Source organism: Helianthus annuus, chromosome 4 (assembly GCF_002127325.2).
Source record: "Helianthus annuus cultivar XRQ/B chromosome 4, HanXRQr2.0-SUNRISE, whole genome shotgun sequence".
NCBI lineage: Eukaryota > Viridiplantae > Streptophyta > Magnoliopsida > Asterales > Asteraceae > Helianthus > Helianthus annuus.
The window spans coordinates 37891111-37914802 of NC_035436.2; the positions used below are offsets into that span (position 1 = coordinate 37891111).

At 35.4% G+C, this 23692-nt stretch overlaps 1 protein-coding gene across 1 annotated transcript; it reads right to left on the reverse strand.

Annotated features, from left to right (window-relative positions):
* Positions 1–291: 291 nt before the first annotated feature.
* On the reverse strand, positions 292–8352 carry LOC110936191 (26S proteasome non-ATPase regulatory subunit 14 homolog). Its single transcript, XM_022178532.2, has 6 exons — positions 8151–8352; positions 7190–7367; positions 3402–3483; positions 3125–3301; positions 2598–2765; positions 292–612 (listed from the first exon to the last, which is right to left on the reverse strand). The coding sequence occupies exons 1-6, from the start codon at positions 8290–8292 to the stop codon at positions 421–423; spliced, it is 939 nt and encodes a 312-aa protein (XP_022034224.1). The 5' UTR covers positions 8293–8352; the 3' UTR covers positions 292–420.
* Between the last annotated feature and the right edge of the window lie 15340 nt (positions 8353–23692).

Below are 23692 nucleotides of genomic sequence, written 5' to 3' on the forward strand. Positions count from 1 at the left end.
AAATTAGACCGAAACGTAAGACATAGAAAATAACAACCAAGCCGATCTAGGACCTACACGTTATGACGAACCTGTCAAACACAAAAAATAGACGTAAAAACGTTGAATCACACAAGCACATTGCGTCGTGTTAACTCGAGAAACTTAGAACGAAGCATAAAACGAAACGTAAAAACGTTGAGCCACACACATATGGCGCGCCGTGTTAACTTGCAAAATTTAGAACGAAACGCAAAGGGGTGTAAATGGAATCCAATCGGATCACAAACTAGCAGTTGGATGACAATATCATAATAAAAACAAAAACATTTTAAAAAGTTATAGATCTTAATAAAATAAATAGTTGTAACTAAGCCATAAATCCACAATATCAAGTTGCTAGATTCACACATCAAGGTACAAGATACATGGTTGAAAAGCTTAAAAGACAACAGTGTCCAGCATGGTACCCAATGTCTGAATGATGTTGGATGACATTAAGTTTGACACATGTTCTTCCAGATGTTTCTTCGCATCTTGCCTTCCAACGTTTGCGATCGCTAGTTTCTCCGGAGGTAATTCGTCCTCTTCCTGAACCGCTTTGTTATATTTGATAGCTAGACTCAGCATTTCCTGCACACACACACGTAACTTAGGGTATGAATTTCTAATAAAACAAGAACCTAACATCAAATTCACACGTTTGGGTTTTTTTATATAAACAGATCACCTCAGTTTCGGGTCGAACCGACCAACACGTTTAGCTAAAAGTATCGGTGGCACATTGAACCATTAATTTTTGAAAAAATTTAAAGGGTATTGCATGTCATTATATTTTTTCGAGTAAAATGCCAATTTCATCCGACTCGTTAACTCCATCCATTTTTCTCCGTTAAACGAGGGGCATTTCGGTCTTTTTAGACATTTTTTATTAAAATAAAAAACACTAGAAATAAAGATCAACCTCTGTTTACTTTCTCCCCACTCAATCCTTTTAATCATCACAAAAAAATGTCTAAAAAGACAGAAATACCCTTGACTTAACGTTAAAAAGTGGATGGAGTCAACCAGTTGAATGAAAATGGCAAAATTTCAAACCTTTTGGATCCAGATGCGGAAAAACAAACCTTTGGACGAACGTCGCAAAAATAGCCAAACATCATGAACGAACATGGTTTTAAAAAACGGTTGAGGCGTGGGCCTCGAGGTGAAACGCCCAAAAAACAATTTTGAGGCGCATCTCAAGAGAATTCTACTGTACGTGCGCCTCAGAGGGGCTGAGGCGCTACGCCTCAGGGGTTTCTGATATTTGTTTTTGATGTTTTTGACTTTTTGTATCAATTTCGAGCAATTTCTGTCTTTTTTATGTGTGTTTTTGATGATGATTTTAGTTAGTATTGTTATTTTATAAGATATAAAATTTTTAATTCCGCCTTGACCTTACGCCTTTGTTCGCCTCGAGACTTAGGCCTCGCGAGGCGAAGGGAAAACGCCTCGAAACTCGTTTGCGTTTTTTTAAACCTTGGGGATGAAAATAGCATTTTACTCTATTTTTTGTCAAAACTAAAATGTTAAAAAGCAAACGAGCTTTAAGATCTGCGGTTTGACCAATTTTTATATATGTTGTTCGGTGTGAATTTGTAATTTTATAATATTGATAAAAAGTTCAGACTAAACGGATCATGTCCGTGTCAATCCATGAATACACGAGTTGTGTTGGTATTTGAGTTGTGTAAAACTTTTGGTTTGTGTTGGGTTTGACAAACCAACCCATAAACACAACCCGTTTAACAAACCTATAAAATAAGCTTGATTTAAAAAAAAAAGCGTGCTTAAAGCATTAAGCGTTCGGAATAGCGTTTTTTTTTTTTTGCCTGAAGCGACAATTTACGTGAAGCGTTTTGAAGTGCCTCTTTAAGCCCGAAGCGCCAAGGGTTTGAAGCTACGCTCCAGCTCAATCAGGTTAGATTTGGGTTTTATTTGGGCCCAATAGTCTCCAATAGGGTTTAATTGAGGTCCAACAGCTTTTATTGATACACCCGCTACTTCTTTACCCTTGATACACCCGCTACTTCTTTACCCTAAAAAATAACATTAACTTTGTTCAGCTGCTCTCTCCCTCTTCTCCATCGATTCTTCATATTTTCTTAAAAAATTCAGCCTTCTCCAATGATCTACAAACTCTATATGATGAAGATGAGCTTGAAGAAGATATTGGATTGAGTGATGTCGATGGAGAAAAATACTTACTTGATTATGATGATTATTGATTAAAGACTATTTCTATGTTTATGCTTTAGGTGTGTTTCGACTTTCATTTATGTTTTAACTATGTTTTATGTGTTGAGTGTATTTTATAATCATGTTTTTGTGTTTATTATTGATTAACAAGCAGAATTGTCATATTGATGTGTACAAATACTTTTATATGTTTTTTTTGAGCGCTTCGCATATGTGAAGCTCTCGCTTCGCGCTTGAAGCGTAGCTTAAAGCTTTTGGAACCAAACCGCTTCGGAGTGCCTCACGCTTTTTTAAACCAAGAAAATAAGTGGGTCGAATTGTGATTTGTGTCAGAAACAACAAAGTCATCATAAACTCGGCAGAAAGAAGATTGTTACCTGGACAGTCTGCTCATTGGTTTTAGAATGGGTATCAAATCGTTCAAGTGTGAGCCCATCAGTCCATTTTTTCTTGTGAAGGTTAAGTAGCATCTTCTCCTCAAGTTTATTCTTCCTGTAATTAATGGCGATCGAGTAATAATGCCTGTTCAAACCATGGATCAACGCCTGCAAAAGAACATGAAATCCGTACGATGATAACATGAAAAAAATAATGGTCTGAGACTAGAACTGGCCATTTTGATCCATTTATTTATGTATGGGTCGTCGATAAGTTGTTTTCTATCTCAAACAGCTCAAATGGATCGAATCAAAATACTTAGTTAAAAAGGGAACCATTCAAATTACATTGTCTTATTCAAGAATTTAATTTATTATTGCAATAATTAACGCGATATCATTTAGAAAAGCTTAGATTGAATAGATAAGTGAGGCATCAACCTAACCCAGCCCGACCAGTTTTGGCCTGTGGTAAAGATGGCTCGTTAAGTCAAGACACGATGCAGTGGTATATGAGAAACACTCACCTGGATGGATGGTTTATTGAGATGGCCAAGATTGGAAGTTGTCTGACGTGGCTCTTGACCAAGCATCATGGTTTGGGGGTTAATTAAACGGAAGGCATCTATGACAACCTTCCCTTTAACACTCTGGATTGGATCCACCACCACCGCAATGGCTCGTTGATTCAGCGCTTCAAAACTCTGATTCCAAATGCAAAACAATCAGGTAGAAAGTATTAATTAAGGCAGCGCATATGAATATATGATCAAAGTAACAAATAGAAGTGTGTGAATCCAGAACCTGTTGTGTGTTGATGTCAACCCCAGATAGCCAACAGCCGAATCCAGGATGTGAATGGTACCATCCAACCACCATTTCAGGCCTGAGACAACAAATAAAAGAAGCAATCAAGCCACAAGATCAGAACATATAAAAATAGCAGCAGAAGAAATAAATGTATTCAAAACAACTATTAGACTCTTCTAGATAAGCAGCACATCTTTAGAAAACCAAAATGGCCAAAAGAACCATCGACAAAGTTAATCAAAGGGTCCACAACAATAGATTGCAAACATATCAAGTAGAGAACTATATGGTAAACCTCTCCAGGCGCAACTAGTTACAATAGCTTATATATGGAAGTATATGAAAAATTGAGAACCCACAAGGGGACTAGATTAGACTGAGACAGTGTTAAATAGTATCATGTACAAGAAAGTAGAAACTATCAAGAGAATACAAACATGGGCAAATTAAAAGGCAAATTGCCTTTGTGAGTGTTTTTTAACTGTAGAGCATTTACTTTTTTTCAAGCAGATTGTACAAGCCATTATAACGTGTTTTCGTTTGGTGTGTTAACTTCTCTCTAACTCTGAGACCCCCGATTTCCTTTGATAGAGACGAAATCAAATACTCTGGCATGGAGTTGAAAGAAACATGTCCGCACAGCTCGACAAAATCTCCAAGAGGGCCATGAACTCGCCGTCAAAGTCCTCAATTCCAGCCGCTTGAGCACGTACAAGAAACCGCACTTATCTCGGAAGAAGGATATGGTCGAGAAGAAGATATCGAAGTTCGTACAAGGTACACTTTAAGCTCCCTTGCTTACCGATTTGCATCACATGAGGTTCAAGGCAACCGAACGATTCGATCCGCTTGAAGGCGTCTCACGATGGCTGGAGCAGCGGGCTCAGATCCATGAAAATTGACAACACCGGCACCGGAGAACAATGGTGGTTGGAACAATCGGTGAATTAAGGTATTCTGATAGCAGTGAAGATGGATTTTGGAAAAAGAAAAGTTAAGCATATGATTTTCGTTCGAGATGATTTGTGATTAAGGAGTGTTAAAACTACTTTAGTTGGAGAAATTTGCAGAGATGATATGTACGAAGTCAGTTAATTTTTCAATTCTAACCTTCATACTTTCATATAGCCTACCAAGTGTTCTACAAATATCTACTTTGTAAATTAATTTATTTAAAACTGCAATTATTCTATAGATTATGCAGCTGTTTTGGGCTGAGCTGGTCTTTGAATTGTGTATGTTCAATTGGTCATTCTGAGCATTAGCATTGCGGTTTTAAAACTATACAACGCGAAAACCACCGGGAAGCGCGGGGCTATCTACTAGTTCACGACAATTACCACTTAAAAAAGTTGCAGTCGCCAGTTTGAAAAAGGAAGACACGAGAAAGAGCTATACAAGTATAAAGTATTACCAGAAATTTAGTCTAGGGATGTTCAACAAATCTATGAGCTAATATTATCACCGTAAGACAATAGATTTCAAAGTACACCACAATTCGAGCTTATCTACTTTTCCAAAAAACATCATAATTAGCATTACGCCTTAAATTCCTCATAATCCTGTTTCATTACCCTCTTTCATCATCCTTCCACGATGCATCATCATTCGACAAAAGGCATATTGAAAAAGTGCACGAAATAGTCAGATTAACTACTCCTAGAGACACTTCAGTTTACAAAGAATTATCAACAACACCTTGTAACTTAAGCTTAACACTAGTAGACATCTAAACATTAACTCCTTCCAACACAAGTAATGATACTAAAGAATTCCTAGTATGACTCGTTCCAAGAAAACTTGCTTGCACCTTAATAACTAATAACCATCTAAAGATTTAGCATTCAATACCATAAAACAGAGTTTCCAACTTCCAACCACTAATTTCCACAATCAAGTACCAAATACATAACAGCCAAAGTTATTAAAGGCACTAGGCGCACTCATAGCGCATAGGACCTCGCCTGGGGCCTAGGCGTAAGGCGCAAAAAAGTGTGGGCCATAGGAAAGAAAAGGGCACAATGAAAAACAATTAAAATATATTATGTATTAGAAATATAATACTATTCTTCAAAAAAAATAAACAAAAGCTATTATATAACATTTAATACCGTCTATTTAGTACCAAAAGTAATATAATATTAGTGTATTAGGATCATGGTTTAAAAAAACGGCCGAGGCGGTCGTACTGAGGCGCGCCTCAGTTCGAAACGGAGGAAAAAACGTATATGAGGCGGCGCCTAGGGTCAGAAATTATGCACACGCCTCAGTTGAGTGAGGCGTAAGTTTCAGATCGAGGCGGTACGATTTTGGCGAGGCGTAAGTATACTTTTTTAGGAGGGATTAAATGATGGATTAGGGTTTTTTAGGCGCCAAAACCATATTGGCGGCAATAAATAATAGCGCCATTATTATACATATCCAAAAACACACGCATCTCTTCTTCAATCTTGATTCCTCACTACAGCTATTTCTTTGAATCTTCTTCAATCTTCAATACAGTTATTTCTTTCAATTTTCTTCAATCTTCAATACAGGTAAGTTTTCTTCACTGATTCTGTTAATTGATCTTGTTATGACTTATGGCTGATTTTTACTGATTCTTGCTATGGCTGCTTTCTTTCAATTCGTTTTTATTGTTCGAGATACATGCTGTATAATTCTGTTAGTCTGTTCTGTTAGTCTGTCCTGTTCCTGTTAGTGTGTCCTGATACTTGCTGTACAATTCTGTTAGCTTGTTAATAATATTGCTGCTGTAGCTTGTCAATAATATTGCTGCTGTTAGCTTGTATAATTCTGTTAGCTTGTTAATAATTGGGTTGAGGAAGATTGTGAGGATGATGAAGATGATGTTTGTTATGCTATTTGAGTTAATTAGAAACTATTTGTGTTTTTTTATGTTAAGTATTTGATGAAATTTGAATCTTTTTTTATGTTTTTAACTGCAGAATCTAATGAAATTTGATGAGAAAAGTCATTTTTTGATGTTAAGTATTTATTATTTTATGATATATATAATTTTAATATTTATTTATTAACACCGTCTCAGCCTTACGCCTCGTTCCGCCTCAATACTTACGCCTCGTAAGGCGAAGGGAAAACGCCTTGATACCTATGTTGTCAAAAGCGCAAAAAGCGCGCACCTAGGCGCCCGGGCGCAGCGAGGCGCACCTATTGCGCCTGGTAGTAGCCTAGGCGCAAAAATGGGACTTTTTTAAAAAACGGTGCTGAGGCGCAAAAAGCGCACGCCTAGGCGCAAAAAACGTTGTTGAGGGGAAAAGGTAAAACAGCACAAATGACCATTAAAAACGAAACCGAGTGCGTGCAAAACTGCCTCACGCGTGCAAAACTATTTGCTACATGATCTTAAATGGCATATATAATAGCTTTTTTAATTTTATATGTGGAATCTTATTTATTATCAAAGCATAACATATTTTTTATATTTTTTTTCTCTATGTGCGTTTTTTTAAAAAAGCCCACGCTTTTTTTGCGCCTTGCGCCTAGGCTCCAGGCGAGACCGATGCGCCTCGCCTGCGCCTTGCGTCTTTGACAACATAGCTTGATACTCGTTTCCGTTTTTTAAAACCTCGATTTGGATAGAAAAGTAGTTTTCCTTCGATAAAAGTAGACATCTGGCTGGAATCTTGCCGGACTTTAAAGACTTAAAGCGCAATTGCCACGCGTCGCCTAAAAAATGGGCCTATGCGCAAGAGGTGATGGCTTTTAACTATGGTATCAGCAATACAAATAACCATGTAATTGAACAAACAAATACTTACCTTCCGGTTTGCTTAAGCATATCAAGCATATTAGTCTGGAAAACATGATCAACAGCTTCAACACTAACCCCGGTACCACTCTGAGGCATAGCAAACACATCCACAACACGAACAGTATACTCATCCACAAATTCCCCAAGCATCAATCCCATAACTTCCATCGGAACTCCCGCTCTCCCTACACATCACATCAAAAACATCATCAAACCCTAACACAATACACAAAACTAGAAATTCACTTATGCATATAACAGTAGATACAAACCAAATCACATCAGAAAATCATCAAACCCTAACACAATACACAAAACTACAAATTCACTCATGTATAAGCCCTCCAGCAATAGAATACAGTCAAATCGTAGTAGAAACATCATCAAACGCAATACACAAATGACCAACTATAAATTCACTCGTGTATAGAAAACAACTCATCGCGGCAGAAACATCATCAAACCCTAACTCAATACACAACTCCAGCAATAAAAAAACAACCAATTCGCAGCGGAAGCATCATTAAACCCTAACACGATACACAAAACTCACTAAACTACAAGCACTTCGGTAAAAGAAAACAACCAACTCACAGCAGAAACATCAGCAAACCCTAACGCAATACACATAACTACAATATCATTCATGTATAACCCCTCAATTAATAGAAAACAATCAAATCACATCAAAAGAATCATCAAACACCCTAACGCAATACACAAAACTACAAATTCAAAAATGTATAAGCATTCCAGCAACAGATAACAACCAAATCGCAGATTAAACATCATCAAACCCTAACACAATACACAAAACTACAATTTCACTCATGTATAAGCAATAGAAAACATCATTAAACCCTAACGCAATACACACAACTACAATTTCACAAATCTACAAGCCTCAAGTAACAAAAAAACAATCAAATCAAAACGAATCAAGTAAAAGAAACCCTAGAAAATTTTACCGTGTTTAAGCATCTTCAAGAGAGCAAGTGACGAGATGTAAACTTGTTCCGATGTATCAAGAGTCGGTGAATCCGGTGGCGGGTGACCTAACGCGCCACCGGCGCCGGCGAACATTCTCTGTAGTCGTTCCATCCCTGACATTTTCGCTACCTGCGTTTGCTCTGTTCCGATCAGAGTTTTGATTTCTTTGGAAACACGATATCTTTTATTTGCAAATAGGTATATAGGCTAGTAGTATTTCATTTAGGCCCCTGATCTTTGTGGTTGTTCAGTTATGTCCCTTTATTTCAGTCAATTTTGCAGTTTCGGATGGGCCCATTGGCCACTTGATAGGGACTTTGAAAAATTTAGTAGCTTTAGCCCAAATAAATCGGCCCATTACGCTAATAATAATGGGCTTAAAATCTGCAGAATTTATGTATTTGTAACTCAGGCTTTTCAGTAATGGGCTTAAAATCTGCAGAATTTGGAAGTCAGGGTTAAGACTTTAGCGCTGTGTTCCCATGTTTCATTTAACGAGAGAAGAGAAATGAAGGGAAATTAGGAAAGGAAAGAAAGGAAAGATCTGATTTCATTTCGTGTTCCCAAGTTCAGTGGAAAGAAAACGGAAAAGGAAAGGAAATTAAACATTCTATGTGTTCTCGAGTTGGAAAGAAAAGAAAGTTGCAATTTTACTATTATACCCTTTAACATAAATTATAATTATCAGCCATTGCACCAACTCCTTTATTTCTACTTAATTTTAATAGAAGATCAAACATTTATTGCTACTTTCTTTTTTTTTTTTTTTTTTTTGAACGGCAAATTTGGATCACTGACGGACCACTGGAGTATCATCGTGCCACCAGAGGAACCACCCGATCATATCCATCTCCACTAGGCATAATGCCACACCAATTCAGGAGGAAACCCAATAAACATGGGAAAACCCCCCTTGTGGGAATCGAACCCAGGACCTATTGGCCCCAAAGCCTTATCCCACCACCAAGATGCCACTAGGCTATAAAGCCATGGGCTTATTGCTACTTTCTGATCTAATATATTTACATTCTGCTACTACTCTGAAGTCCAAAAATTGTTTGATGTGTTCAAGTGGGCTATAGGTCAAACAACTAGGAATGTTTGTTTATTTTTTAAGCAAAGCTGTCTAAAAAGATAAAAAAAACAAAGAAAAAAACCCAACAAAGGGAAAATATAGTTCAACAAGCTACTGATTCAAGGAAACAGCAGCCAGCATCGTAATATGGTTTCCCCCTTTTCTAGTATCTTTTTTAGGAGAGTATGTTCTATAGGGAGGGGCTGAGCTAGGCAAATAGTTCCAACAACAGAAGGTTTTGTAATGAAATGGTGTTCTTGGGCTCGAGCCCGTTTAAGCTCGGCTTGTTCGAGCTTTTTTCGAGCCGATCTCGAGATGTTCAGCTCGTTTGCACCCCCATCTGCAACACTTGCAGCAAAGCCTGCAATATTACGACTAACAACAATGTCTAAAAAGTAACTACGGAACCTAAATCACTCATAGCAAACCAAAAACTGAGGCATGATAACGTAGTAGGCAAATCATCATAAGAGTCTGCACAAGGATCTAGAAGGAGAATACAATCATCATAGATCAAAGACACCTGCCTACCTTAAACGTACCGAACAAAAATAGAACTCATACAAAAGCAACTAATCTAGACACTACTAAACAAGCAAAATCTTAACTAGAAAAAACCGGTTAACTAAAAGTAATTTAACTTATCTAGTCATAAAAGGACATGTTCAATTTCTTTAATAATGCAATAGGTCTGTGTGTATTACCTGTAATAAATGGGTACAATGGATCGATAATGTCAGTGGATTCATGGTGAAGTCTAAAAAAAGCACATGTATGATGATGGCCGGTAACGATGAAGAATGTTTACTTCCTTTCTTCATCTAGAATTTCTTTAACAGGTCTATATGTTGAATCAATACAAAGGTCTTGCAAAAAAATAGAGATAATCACAATGTGTAACTTTGACCAATTTACCTAAGAGCCTGTCACATTAACATGTGTGTATTACCTGTAACAAATGGGTACAATGGAAAAACATAAAAATAAAACGGGTCAAACAAATATAAGTCACCCAAAGTGTATTTTTATTGAACATATACCTCAGAAAAATACCTCCTCCACAGCCCAGGTTTACAAATATTAGTCCTTCAAATAGTCTTGCAGAAAATTAATCCTTGTTGAGTAATGTAACAACCTTTATAGTAGGTGTTACGCATAATACAAGATATCAAATTGGCAGTTAAGCATGTTGCTGTGAAAACAATCAATCATGTACAATGTACCCAAAATTGTGAAATAACGCTAAAACCACTACATGAAAGAAAACTTAAAAAAGAAATAAGGAAACCTAGTCATTGAGAAAGCAAGATCCATAACCATATAGTAAGTCATCCTAGTCTTTGATCGTTTTTAATATTTTCGCACGGGTCAATATAATACTAAACTGATGTAAGATTGTTAGTGCATTTATGTCTATCGTCTCCATCAATTTAAACCGTAGCAAGAAACTGAAGAAAACTAGAGTTTATATTGTAATATTTAGGGAAAAGGCAAGGTGACAATTATGTAATTAATGAGATCTCTCATTAAAAGCCTTGGCCTATAAATAGGAGGCTTATGCCTTTAGTTTAGAACTTTTGCCATTTTACACATTTGGAGCTTTAGAGCTAGAGAGAGAAAGTAGAGAGAAAGGCAAAAGGTGATTCACGTGACTTGTAACTTTTCAGATTATTCAATCGAATCACAGATTATAGTATGTTCGTGTGTTCGATCCACGCACGTGTACGGATTCCGCACGTCACACGTGTCATATGCAATCGTTTGGGAGTCAAAACCGGTCCTACAAAGATATTATGTTTTAATGGCTGGATAATTTTTTATGTTATTAGTTATTATTGAAGCTTTCATTTATCTAATTAAACCACGAGTAGACTGGCATTTTTCATGTACAGAAACACGCTCATGCAAGATATTACAGCACTGCTTCATAGTTCATAAAATCGAAAGATTTTTTAATAACATCAAAATTATCTAAGCATTTAAACATAATCTTAAACTATTTTTATAGCAGACTAACTATTATTAACACTATATAAGACAACAAAACCATAGGGCTTGCCGAGTTAGTTACATATTCCCTCCATTCTCAAAACAGGATATGGGCTTGTGCTTTGTTAATTCTTGTTGTTCTGTGCCCTAAATTGTTGCCAATATTATGAACTATTACTAACAAATAATATCCACAGTCATATATCAAGAAATACAAATCAATATTCTACTAAACCAAGTTTGTCCGCAAGGTAAACTAGTCTAAAGGTTACTCAGGTTGACCTAGCAGGTGAGTTAATGTCGCAACCCCCGACCTCTGCCTCAGGAGGTGGGCGGCCGCGGCTTACTCAGAGATGGTGCTATCGATGTTTATCATTATTTGGCAGCGGAAATTTCATTAGGACCGTAGTTAGGAAATATTTTATCAGAGTAAAACACCACATTTTATAATAATAGATATATTGGGATGAAACCCAAGTTTCCATACAAACGTGTTTTTAGGGGTAAATCCTAATTTAATGAAATAAAACATCTTCTTTATTTAGGTAATTTTTATAGCCACTTTTCCAAGCCTTTAGTGCTGTCCAGCTAGCTTTTATTTGGCTTTCACATTTTGTTACCTGAAACGCGTTAAAAACATTTGGTCAGTGGGAAATACTGGTGAGTGAATCCCAATTTAATCAAAACATGTTTTATCAGTTTACAGCATTGAGGGTAATCCAGCAATTACATTTGTTTATATCTCTACTTTATTTACCACCCACGGTACTGTCAACCCGACTTGTGGTCATGTTACTACTCATAGCGTAGTAACAAATTTTGTATACAAAACCCCAACATGCCGACGATAGTTGTAGAATACAAATACTCAATCACTGTTAAATATAAATTAAAACAATTGAGGTTTTGTAAAAATAGTTCGCTAAAAGGTTTACAAAAAAGAGATTACTCATATTGCTATTTTAGGTATTTTCCTGTGTCTTCCTGGTTATAATCAATTAATTAAACAATGCACACACGTTAGTATAATAACCCAATTTACATTAGTTATACCCACCCCGAGATAGAACTCCAACGACTACGTCAGGTAGAGCCTCGACAGCCGTTACGGAGCACTAGATCAATCGGGCAGCGTATCTAATACGTAACCGGGGGTTAAAATACTTACAACGAGGCAGAGCTTCGCTATTTTAGTGGGTATTATACCCAAAATTATAATTACTACGTAGAAAATTGAGAAAGAGATCGAGAGAAATGAACGAGTTGGACTGAAGGCCTGAACTCCAAATATATAGGGCTTGATCGGCCATTTGTCGCGCCCCGCGTAAGCCGAAGACAAAGTCTTCGCGGCCCGCGAGCTAGGGGTGTAGGGCCTAGGCTTGCTGATTCGCCGGTTATAGCCTTGACACAAGCCTGCCACGTGGCGGCTCAGGGGCTTGTCTGATGGTCCAGCTGTCGCGGCCCGCGACGAAGCTAGCCAAAGGCTTCGCGCCCCACGAGCTAGTATAGAATTTTGTTTTTATTTAATTTTTATGAAATTAAAAGTATCTAGGGCCATTTTACGTATACAGGGTTTTTTTAGGACATATGGGGGTCTTCTAAATATTTTAGGAGGGTTGTTATATCCTCCCCACCTTGTTTTAGAACTCGTCCTCGAGGTCTACTGGAATAGGTGTGGATATTTCTTCTGCATCTCAGATTCAAATTCCCATATGTACTCTGGTCCTCTCTTGGAATCCCATTTCACTTTGACTAGAACCAATCTCTTGTGTTTGAGATTCTTGACTTTTCTGTCTTTAATTTGTAGAGGTTTCTCTACAAACTTCAGCTTTTGATTTACCTCTATGTCTATAAGAGGTATTACTAATGATTCATCGGCTAAACACTTTTTGAGATTACAGGTCCTATTCTTCTAATAATCTCAAAAGGTCCAACATACCTGAGGCTTAGCTTTCCTCTTTTGATGAATCTGACTACTCCTTTCTAAGGAGAAACTTTTAACAATACCTTATCTCCTACCTGAAATTCCAACGGTTTTCGCCTGTTATCAACATAACTCTTTTGACGATCACCTGCTGCTTTTAGTCTATCCTTGACTTGAATGATCTTGTCTGTTGTTTCTTGTACTATCTCGGGTCCAGATAATTGCTTTTCTCCAATTTCTGCCCAACATACTTGAGTTCAGCACTTTCGTCCATAAAGTGCTTCGAATGGTGCAGCATTGATAGTGGTATGATAGTTGTTGTTGTTGTAGGAAAATTCTATTAATGGTAAGTGATCGTCCCAATTTCCTCCGAAATCAATTACACAAGCTCTAAGCATATTATTAGTGCACTATGTCTGTTGACTTCGTCTTGTATCATGTCATGTAATAGAACTGATAGATCAGGGCTCGTAGTTCGAGAAAGTAGGTTTTAGGAGATTTAGGGTAATTCCGTACGAAATTACCATATTGGTAATTCCGCATGGAACAGGTAATTCCGCATGAACGGTTAATTCCGCATGAGAGTCAACAACTTAATTTCGCACAGAATTAGTTTAGGCTAATTCTGCATGAACCAAACTTGTTAATTCCACACGGAATTAAACGTCTATAAATACCCTTAATATCGTTTCATTCCATACGGAATTAGAAATTGGTAACGAAGTGCTGCCGAATTGTGTCCAGGTGTTGTAAGACTATTAAATCAATAATAGTGACATATTAAAGAGTATCAAGCTGTTTCCAAATCCGTTTCACTGATTCCGCCTTTGATTCGGATCTAAAACTCTTCTGATTGGCTAGTTCGGGTCAAACAACGATCCTACAAGTGGTATCAGAGCATAGGAGGAGGAGTTTCATCAAAATCAGCTTGATTTCATCAGAATTTCATACTTCTACACCTTCTTTTCTAATTTGAACATGATTTCACGGTTGAAATGGACTGAATTTCACAAATGTCACGCGAAACAGTGTTTTAACAAAGCCTTAAGAAAATCAGACCAAAATTCGGATTAAAAATGACAAAAATGGACCAAAAATCTAATTCCGTTTGAACAAACAACGATCGAACAACATAATTCCATTTGAGTTTGATTCTTAATTCCGCACGGAATTAGATATTCTGAGTTAATTTCGCTTGAATTGAAACCTAATTTCGCTTGGAATTTAATTCCGTTTGAAGCATTTCAAACGAAATTGTAATTTCGTTTCAAGAACTAGTTCCGTTTGTGCAGTCCACGCGGAATTAGTAATTTTGTTTCAAATTAAGTAATTTCGTTTGAAATTGTTATTCCGCACCAAATCTAATTCCGCTCCAAAAACTTAATTTCGTTTGAAATTGGATTTTTCGTGTCAAGATCATTTCACGTCAACCAAGTGTTAGTCTGTTTCAGGTTATTTGATATTATTGAAACTGATTTTGTTTGTTTGTCTCCAGGATCACATCATGGCTGAAGAGTTCTACAACATGTTCTTCAACGCATTTACATCCGAGTCTTCCGAAGTTTCAACTATTACGCCAAAAACAATTAGAAAAGCGATAAATGAGGACATTAAACATGACAACTTCTACGGCACACATTCAAAACCACCAACTCTGGAAAGTATTGAAGATTATACATGGTGGAAAGAGCGTTTTATCAACTGGGCAAAAGCGTATGCACACGAAAGCTGGTTTTGTCTGGAGTTTGGATATGAAAGACCAAAGGATGATAAAGGCAAAGATCTTCCACTTAAGAAATTATCCAAAGATGACAAAGTAGAGTTTGTAGCTGAACAGAGGATGATTGCTTTGATTCAATCATCAATCAGAAATATTATGTTTTCTTTATTACAACATAATGGATCATCAAAATCCATTTGGGAAGCCTTAAAGGTTAAAGCAGAGGGGGGTAAACAAATAAAGAAAAACAAAATTGCTTTATTAAAGAAAAAAATTGATTTATTTGATAGTCTGAGTGGTGAATCAGTTAGGCAAATGATTGAAAGATTTGGTCATTTGAAAATTGAGCTTGATCGTTTTGGAATTGTCAAAACAAGAGATGAAATCATTGATAAGATCATAGAAGCGTTACCACGAGCTGATCAGTGGCAAACGTTTGTTTTTATTCTGAAAAATGATGCTTTGTATGATGAAATTTCTCTTTATGTTTTGATAGAAAAGATTGAAAGTCATGAACTGGAGTTGCAGAAGCAGAACAAGATGAGCAGTTCTTCCCATCAACAGAATGTTGGTCTGTATTACAAAGGAAATTTACCTTCGGTGAAAGCTGATAGTTCACCAAAGACAACATTCAATGGTGAGAGGAAAAAAGAGCCACAGAAAAGCTCATCAAGTTATGATCCGGGTTATCATTCATCGGCATCAAAAGCTAGTTCTGAAGAAGCAGAGGAGATACTGTGCAACATTGCTCTCAAGTTGAAAAATTCTCCGGCAATGAGCGTCAATGCAGCTAAACAGCAAATGAGCTTTCTTGCATCAGTTCTGGAATTGTATGAAGGTCTTGTAGCTGGTAAAATTGGAAACTCAGAATTAACCAAAGAAGACTATGACCAGATTGATCCAGAAGAGATGGAACTCATTGACATTCGCTGGTGTTTAGCTAGTTGCATCAGAAGAGCTCAAAGATACATGGAGATTACTGGGAAAGAATCTTTAGGCGGTGCATCAACAAAACTTGGATTTGACAAATCCAAAGTGACCTGCCTCAAATGTAAGCAAAAAGGTCATTTCAAGAGAGAATGCAGTAATTCTGCAGTTGATGGAAATGAACATCCGTTCAATGATGATTACTACCGAAAGGCAATCTACCACCGAAGCAGAGAAGAGCCGAAATGATTGAAGATAAACCCAGAGAAAAATCAAGAGCTTGTGTTGTAATTCACAATGACGAAGGATATGATTGGAGTCAGGTTCTTCCAGAAGAAGATCGTTTGGAGAATATTCGAAAAACAGCTCATGGAAAAGCTATAACAGAGAGCAAACATTATGTTTTTGTTGCTGAAATCAAAGAGGAAAACAAAGAAGAAAAAGGCACGGCTGAAATCAAAGAGAAAACCAGAGAAGAAATTCTGAGTGAGAAAACATACCGAGAAAGAAACATTGTTTTAAACAGAATGAATGAAATGCAGGAAGAGTATGAGAGTGTTGTCATCAATAAGAGATGGGATAAGAAGAGAGAGTGCTATTTCAACAGAGAAGGTGAACCGGTTGTTCCAAAGAAAGATATAATCTTTGAAGATGTTCTTCTCATAATTCCCTCATCGGCCGAATACTATAGAAATGTATTAAAAGATGACACGTATGCAAAAAGGCATGAAAAGGAAATTAGATATGCCATGACATCGTGTTTGAGGAAGAGGGATGAAGAGAGAATGACGAAGAATGTTGAAGAAATGGTGAACAATCTGAAGAAAGTTGCTGAAGAGGTTAAAGTTAAAGCTGTGAAAGTGGAGAATGTGAAGATAGATGAAGAAGTAAATGAAGAGGTTGAGAAAGTTGTTACTGAAGAACAGCAGGTTGTAGAAGATGAAAAGAAAATTGGAAGTTTGACTAAGGTGAAGAATGAGAGTTTAAAGTTTGTTAGTGATGCTGGTGATGAGGTTGGTGTTGAAGAAAAGCAGAATGATGCTGATCAGACAAATGCAGCCGAAAACACCAAAGTGTCAATCACTGAGTTAAATTATTATTCTGAAATCTAAAAATCGATTGAACAGTGCAAGAAATGCATGGAAACATGCAGAGCTTGTACTGAAAAAGATGAGAAGTTCAGAACAAGAGATCTTGAATTCACAAAATCGAGAAAATTTTCAAAGAAAAATGCAAAGAAATGCTAGACAATGAAAAAGTTTTAAAAGAAAATGATGAAAAACTTTTAAAAAATATAAAAAATTCGAAAAAGAAAATGAGATTTTGAAAGAAAATGTTTTGAAAAAGACAGAAGAATGTGATCAAAAAGAAAATGTTTGCCAAGAAATTAAGAAGGAATATGATTCAATGAAATTGACATATCACGTTACAAAAGAGTCATATGAAAAGTTGAAGGGTGAAATGAAATTTGTTCAATTAAGATTGAATTACTGTTCTGAAACATCAAAGGAACTAAAACGAATGTATGAAATTAAACAAGGTGTTGTAAATTCATATATTGAAGATGTTGCTAAGCTAAAACGACAGATTGCTGATTTAGAACAGGATAACAACAAATTAAAAAGTTACCATGCGTCGTCATATGTGCTTGAACGAATTTTCAACATAAAACCGAATGGGAATGATTCTGAGCAAAACAAGAAAGGTATTGGCTCAGAGTTTCATCAAGTTCCACCACCGGAAAAGATTGTTTTTTATGATGAAGAAAAGGTCGAAAAAGCTTTCAACTTGGTTGATCAATTGCCAGACAACATTGACATAACCTATTCCAAATATGATGATTCTAGTGATTCAGAGGTGATAGGTAAGGTCGTTGGCTTTTCAAGAAAAATATAAAAAATTAGAAAAAGAAAATGAGATTTTGAAAGAAAATGTTTTGAAAAAGACAGAAGAATGTGATCAAAAAGAAAAAGTTTGCCAAGAAATGAAGAAGGGATATGATTCAATGAAATTGACATATCACGTTACAAAAGAGTCATATGAAAAGGTGAAGGGTGAAATGAAATTTGTTCCGCAGTGACCAGGCCCGGGCGACTGTTTACCAAAAACACAGGTCTCCGCAAAGTCGTAAGACCATGTATGGGGGCTGACGCCTGCCCAGTGCCGGAAGGTCAAGGAAGTTGGTGACCTGATGACAGGGGAGCCGGCAACCGAAGCCCCGGTGAACGGCGGCCGTAACTATATGTCACACCCCAACCGATGGCGGAAACATCGGGATGAGACGAACAAATTGCTCAAAACATCATAACACTACATGTAACAATATAATTAAATTTCATTTATTAAAATTGCAAAGTTTCATACATTGTCATAAAAGGAAATAACAAACATTAAACATAGTTTATTTCAAAAGTGGGTTTCTAGGCCATCCTATTCATTTCTTCAAATCTTGACTTCCTCATCCTGCAGTATGCATTTAAAATAAAGTCAACAAAACATGTTGGCGAGTATACAAGTTTGATAATAGTATAATATGTTTGAAATAGTTTAACATGCTCAAATCCACGTGACTACATGAGTTCATATTAACAGTTATACTCGTAACGATGAAATCTATGTGTTCAAACCAAAGTTTAACGCAATTAACATAGCCTAACCCTAGAAGGGTGGTAACATGAGTAACATAGAATAAACCTAACAATACCCATAATATTATGGGAGGGGCGTTTCTCAACCTACAGCGCTGCCATTGTTAGGGGAGGCTTGCAAAGTTAATGAACACACAGACATAAATGTTTAACAGTAGCATAACATGATTAACATGAGTCAAATAGATTCACATGAAATGTGGATTGATAGTGCAAAAATGTTTAACATAGTGTGTTTGATATAGAAATGCATACAACACCCAAAATGTGATAAAATAGAAAATGGGTCATGTATACTCACCTTAGGTTGCGTTGCGTTTTTCTTGGAAAGGATTAAGAATCAAGGGATTGCCCAAGAGAATGTGCACAAGAGATTTACCCTATTAATTTTGAGGATTTGTTAATTATTGGGAATTTAGAGATTATTTAAATAACAAGACATTTATAGGATAATATTAACATTTCTAAAATAATAATCATATGTCTCATTTTTATAGTTTGTATTTAACGAAATACATGTCAATTTATTTATAAATAAGTGAGTAAAAATAAATACTGATTTTTATATACTATTAAAATAATATTTCTGATTTTACCAAAGTATTATAAATATTATTACTAAAATTCTGGATTATATAAATAATAATTCCTGATTATTAAGTACCTAAAAATAATAATTCTGATATATATAAAGTAATAATTCTGATTATTATTAATATTAATAATATAGATTAATAATTCTGATTTAAAATAATAAATCTGATTATTATATATAAAATAATAATTCTAATCTAAATAAAATAGTAAATTGGTTTATTATATAATAATTCTGATTTACATATATATAAAATGATAATTCTGATTTAAATAAACTAATAAGTCTGATTATTATAAAATAATAATTCTGATTTTTATAAAATATTAATTCTGATTTAAATAAAATAATAAATCTGATTATATAAAATAATAAATCTGAATAAATAAAGAATAATAATTCGGATTTAAATAAGAATTTAAATAATAATTCTGTTAATTAATTCTGATTTTATATAAAAATTCTGAAAATCTGAAAATAATCTGATTATTTTGTTGTAAAATTCTGATTATTAAAAAGAAATAGGAAATAAATTTCTGTTATAAAAATCTGATTTAAAAATATTTATAAATCTGATTAATAATATTAATAATATTTCTGATTAATAAGTATATAATTCTGATTTATTATAAAATAACAATTCTGATTACATAAAGTAACATTATCAAATAAATTTCTGATTTCACATATATTATAGTTAATATTACTGATTATAAATAGTAATAATATTATGATTAAATCTGATTATATGTAATAATAATAATAATAATAATAATGAGAATATCAATAACAGAAAAATAATAGGGTAATAACAGTAACAATGCATGGCCGGGAGTAAAAGAAAAGGTAACCGGAGAGAGAGGATTACCGGAGTGAGAGTGTAACGCCATGCTTTTTCATACTTTCCATAATTAGAAAGCTCGCCTTGTAATGCTATTTTTGGAAATCTCGTATTATTGTAGTCGTCTTTTCGTTGTAAAATCCGAGAGTTGGATCATAAATAAAATTCGTATTTCTTTAAATTCACCATCTACATATTCATACATGTTCATACGTTGGAATTCATTGTACATCGAATCCTTATTTGTAATCCATACTTATACGATACTTATTCACGATGCATGTCCATGCTTGTCCTCAAATTGTTGATACCTAAAAACCCCTAATAATATGCTTATTTATACAACGGTTAATCATCTAATATGTGACATATACTTGTCACTTACAAACATGTTACATACTTGTACATTACACTTTTTACCTAGTTAAATCATGTTTTATTTCATATTTCACCTTGTTACAAGTTAGGGGAAACATTGTTGCATATTATTACACAACTTAATTAACAAAATTACTCATTATAATGTTTTAAAAAAAATAAAAAAATAAAGAAATATGGCAGCCCCAATTCAGCAAAATTCAGCCCCATGTAGTTGGGTTTTGTGGGCTAGTTTCAAGGTGTAACCCCTTCTAAACACTTCCAAAGCCCAACCCATTGAAACCCTAATCCTTCCCCCTATAAATACCACTTATAACCAGCCTCCCTACCACTTTTGCAACACTAAAAACTCTCAAAACATCCTCCAAACCGTAGCTGAAAGCAAAGGTTCGAGCAGATTGACACCCCTTCACGAAAATGAGCATAACTCACTCAATTCTTATCCGATTCACTCGATTCTTTTTCCTACTACTTTGTATTGACTTTATCTACGTTTCCATGGGTTTTTCACAGTAAATAAGTCCCTGGAACTCCAGCAAAAAGGCTCCAAAGTCCACTGATTGTTTTTGTTTTCATGAAATCCTTGTTATTTCTTACCAAACTTGAGTCTATCTCATCTCAAACCTATGTCCTAATGCTTACAACACTTTAGTGGTTGGTTAGGCTTAAAAACAAGGTTGAGACACTTAAAAATCAGAGGATTAAACCTCATAAACTTGGTGTTTTGTTTAGGGTTTTTAACCCATAAGTCATGTCAAACTTAGTCTTTGATACACGAGTGATTATGGAACAACTTGGGTTGTCCAAACATACAATCCTCACATGATTTGATGATTTCTATTAGTTAGTTTACTTTACATACTTGTAATGACCTTAGTTCATGACCCTCCTTGGTTGTTTTTACATCAAGTGTAGTGGTGAACATCAAAGGGGTACCTAAATGGAAGCCTTGTCTTCCTACCCCATCCATGACACCCATGACCCAACTTGAGGTACCTAAATGAAGATGTAATCTTCTACCTCTTACTTGAATACTTGAACATTTGGACTTAATAATATGTGTATAATATACGACCTAAATACTATCTATGTACACTCGAATCTTTGATGTTGAAATCATATTCATTTGTCAAAGTAGTAGGTTATCATCTAAGGACCTAAACCTTGTTATGATTCTTATGGGTGTTCAACTCATAAAATCATTATAACCCTTGTGGTTACCAAGTGTCATACAAGTGTTATGTGGGAAGATGAATATTTTGGTATAATATTTTCATGTCACTTTCATTCCGAATCTCGACTCTAAACATGCTTGAACTTAAACCCTTACGCATTCAACCTTCCAACCTCGTCAACTTTGTCACATTGGATAATCGGAAAGCATATGCAAACTTTGTGAGTATACTCGCAACCCCCTTTTTATGTTTACCACTTTTTGGGGTGTAACATGTTTTATTATTAAACTACACTTAAACTTATTCTCTATGCAATGCACAAAACAATCCTTATACATGAATACTATGTTGTGATACTTGATGCTTACGTGGACCATACTTATGTGATATGTTTTAGTCATTAGCTCTCACGAGCCTCCCTTCGACATGTATAGCGCTATAGGAGTAACGCACCGCCCCCCTTAAACTTGGGTCATGTTGAATTAATTAAACTTTCTTGCGTAAACAGAGGTTGGCTAGAAATATTGCATGCCACGCTAGGTTGATCTCGTATAGACTAAGTTGCCATGTGGATTCGTTTTAAACTTTTAAACTTATACTTATACTTATGCTTAAACTTGTATACTCGCCTTTGCTTTTGCATTGAATTGTATTTTAAACATGTTACAGGTTGATGATGATGATGCTATGAAAAGAAGTAGCGTTGATGCCTAGATACACATTTAGACGTTTAGGTTTAATATGTTGTATCAATTTTGCTTGTGTTGTTATGTACTTCTTTTGAACTTGTTGTATTTGAATTTCTTGTAATGTTGACAATTTACTTTATGAAATGAAATCGGATTATTAAAATATTGTCACAAATAGCGTTATGATGTCTCTAGCAATCTTCACACTTCGTCTCATCCCGATGTTTCCGCCATTGGTTGGGGTGTGACAGATTGGTATCAGAGCCATAACTATAGGGAATTAGGAAAAGTAGGAATGCTTTAGCCTAGTCTATAGTTTTAGAGCCTTATTCTTATGCTTTGCTTGAAGCTACTTGCATGCTACTTTATGTACTCTTATTTATTCTCTTTTGATCTTTTGAGCATATATGTCGCTTACGTGTTAACACTTGACATGCTATACTTGCTTTATTATGTGCTAATATATGTTTTATTGTCCCACTCATTATGTGCTATTCTTAATATGCTTCATTGTTCGTTTATATTTTTTTGTTTATTCCTTTAACATACTCTTTCCCCTCATGCATTTTACTCGACTATTCTAAATCCATAAACACTCGTTTTACACAAATGAGACAAATTCACCAAAATAGGCGTGAAACCCACAATTTGGTGAACGACTCTCAACCTACCCATTCTTTTTACACGAGATATCGCCATTAAGCTAGGAGTGAAATCCACATCTTAATGGTAAATCTCAAATTTCAAATTCTAGTGGACCCTCGTCAACATGTCGAAATTAAATTTTGACCCGACGAGTACCAACCACACTTAGGATACGAAATCGTCAAGTTAGGGGTGAAACCCGCACCTTGTCGACTAGTTCCACTCCTTGGTATTTTTTTTTCATAAATCCCGCCAAGTCTAGAAATTTCGATTGATTTGGGACATGTAGTAACCGGAAGGGTAAATACCGTTAACCGACTTGTCGGCGAGAGTATTTTACCTATTAGGCCAAAGCATGCTCCTCAAATTCAAAAGACTTTTCGACCACTTTGGTTAGTAAAAGTTCCGTTTTGGAACCATCCAAATTTTGATCAACATGTGTTTCTATTATTTATTTTATACGATGCAATCCTTCAAACTCGAGTTTACTTTCGATATTCTCTTTTCACACACACAACATATTGAATCTTTTCCATACATTTATATATATGCATGATTTTCATATAATTTAAATTCATATTCCTTGTAACGACTAGTGGAGACATATCATTGAGATTGGAGTAATTTCCTTACCTTGACGATTAACTCCACTCCCCTTTACTTAAAACGACCTCACCAACAAGTTAGGGGTGATTCCCTTACCTAGGTGATCGTTACCAAAACGTCTCTTCAAAAATATCTTATTATGCAAACTCGATCATATTTTATACCCAAATTGTTTATCATTATTCAAAATACCCACTCATACCGATTTCAAAATGCATTGTTTTATCAAACGTACTTCTTATTCTACAATCTATTTTCACTCAACTCATATACGCGAAAATTCATAATCATGTCTTAAAACGTTTTAT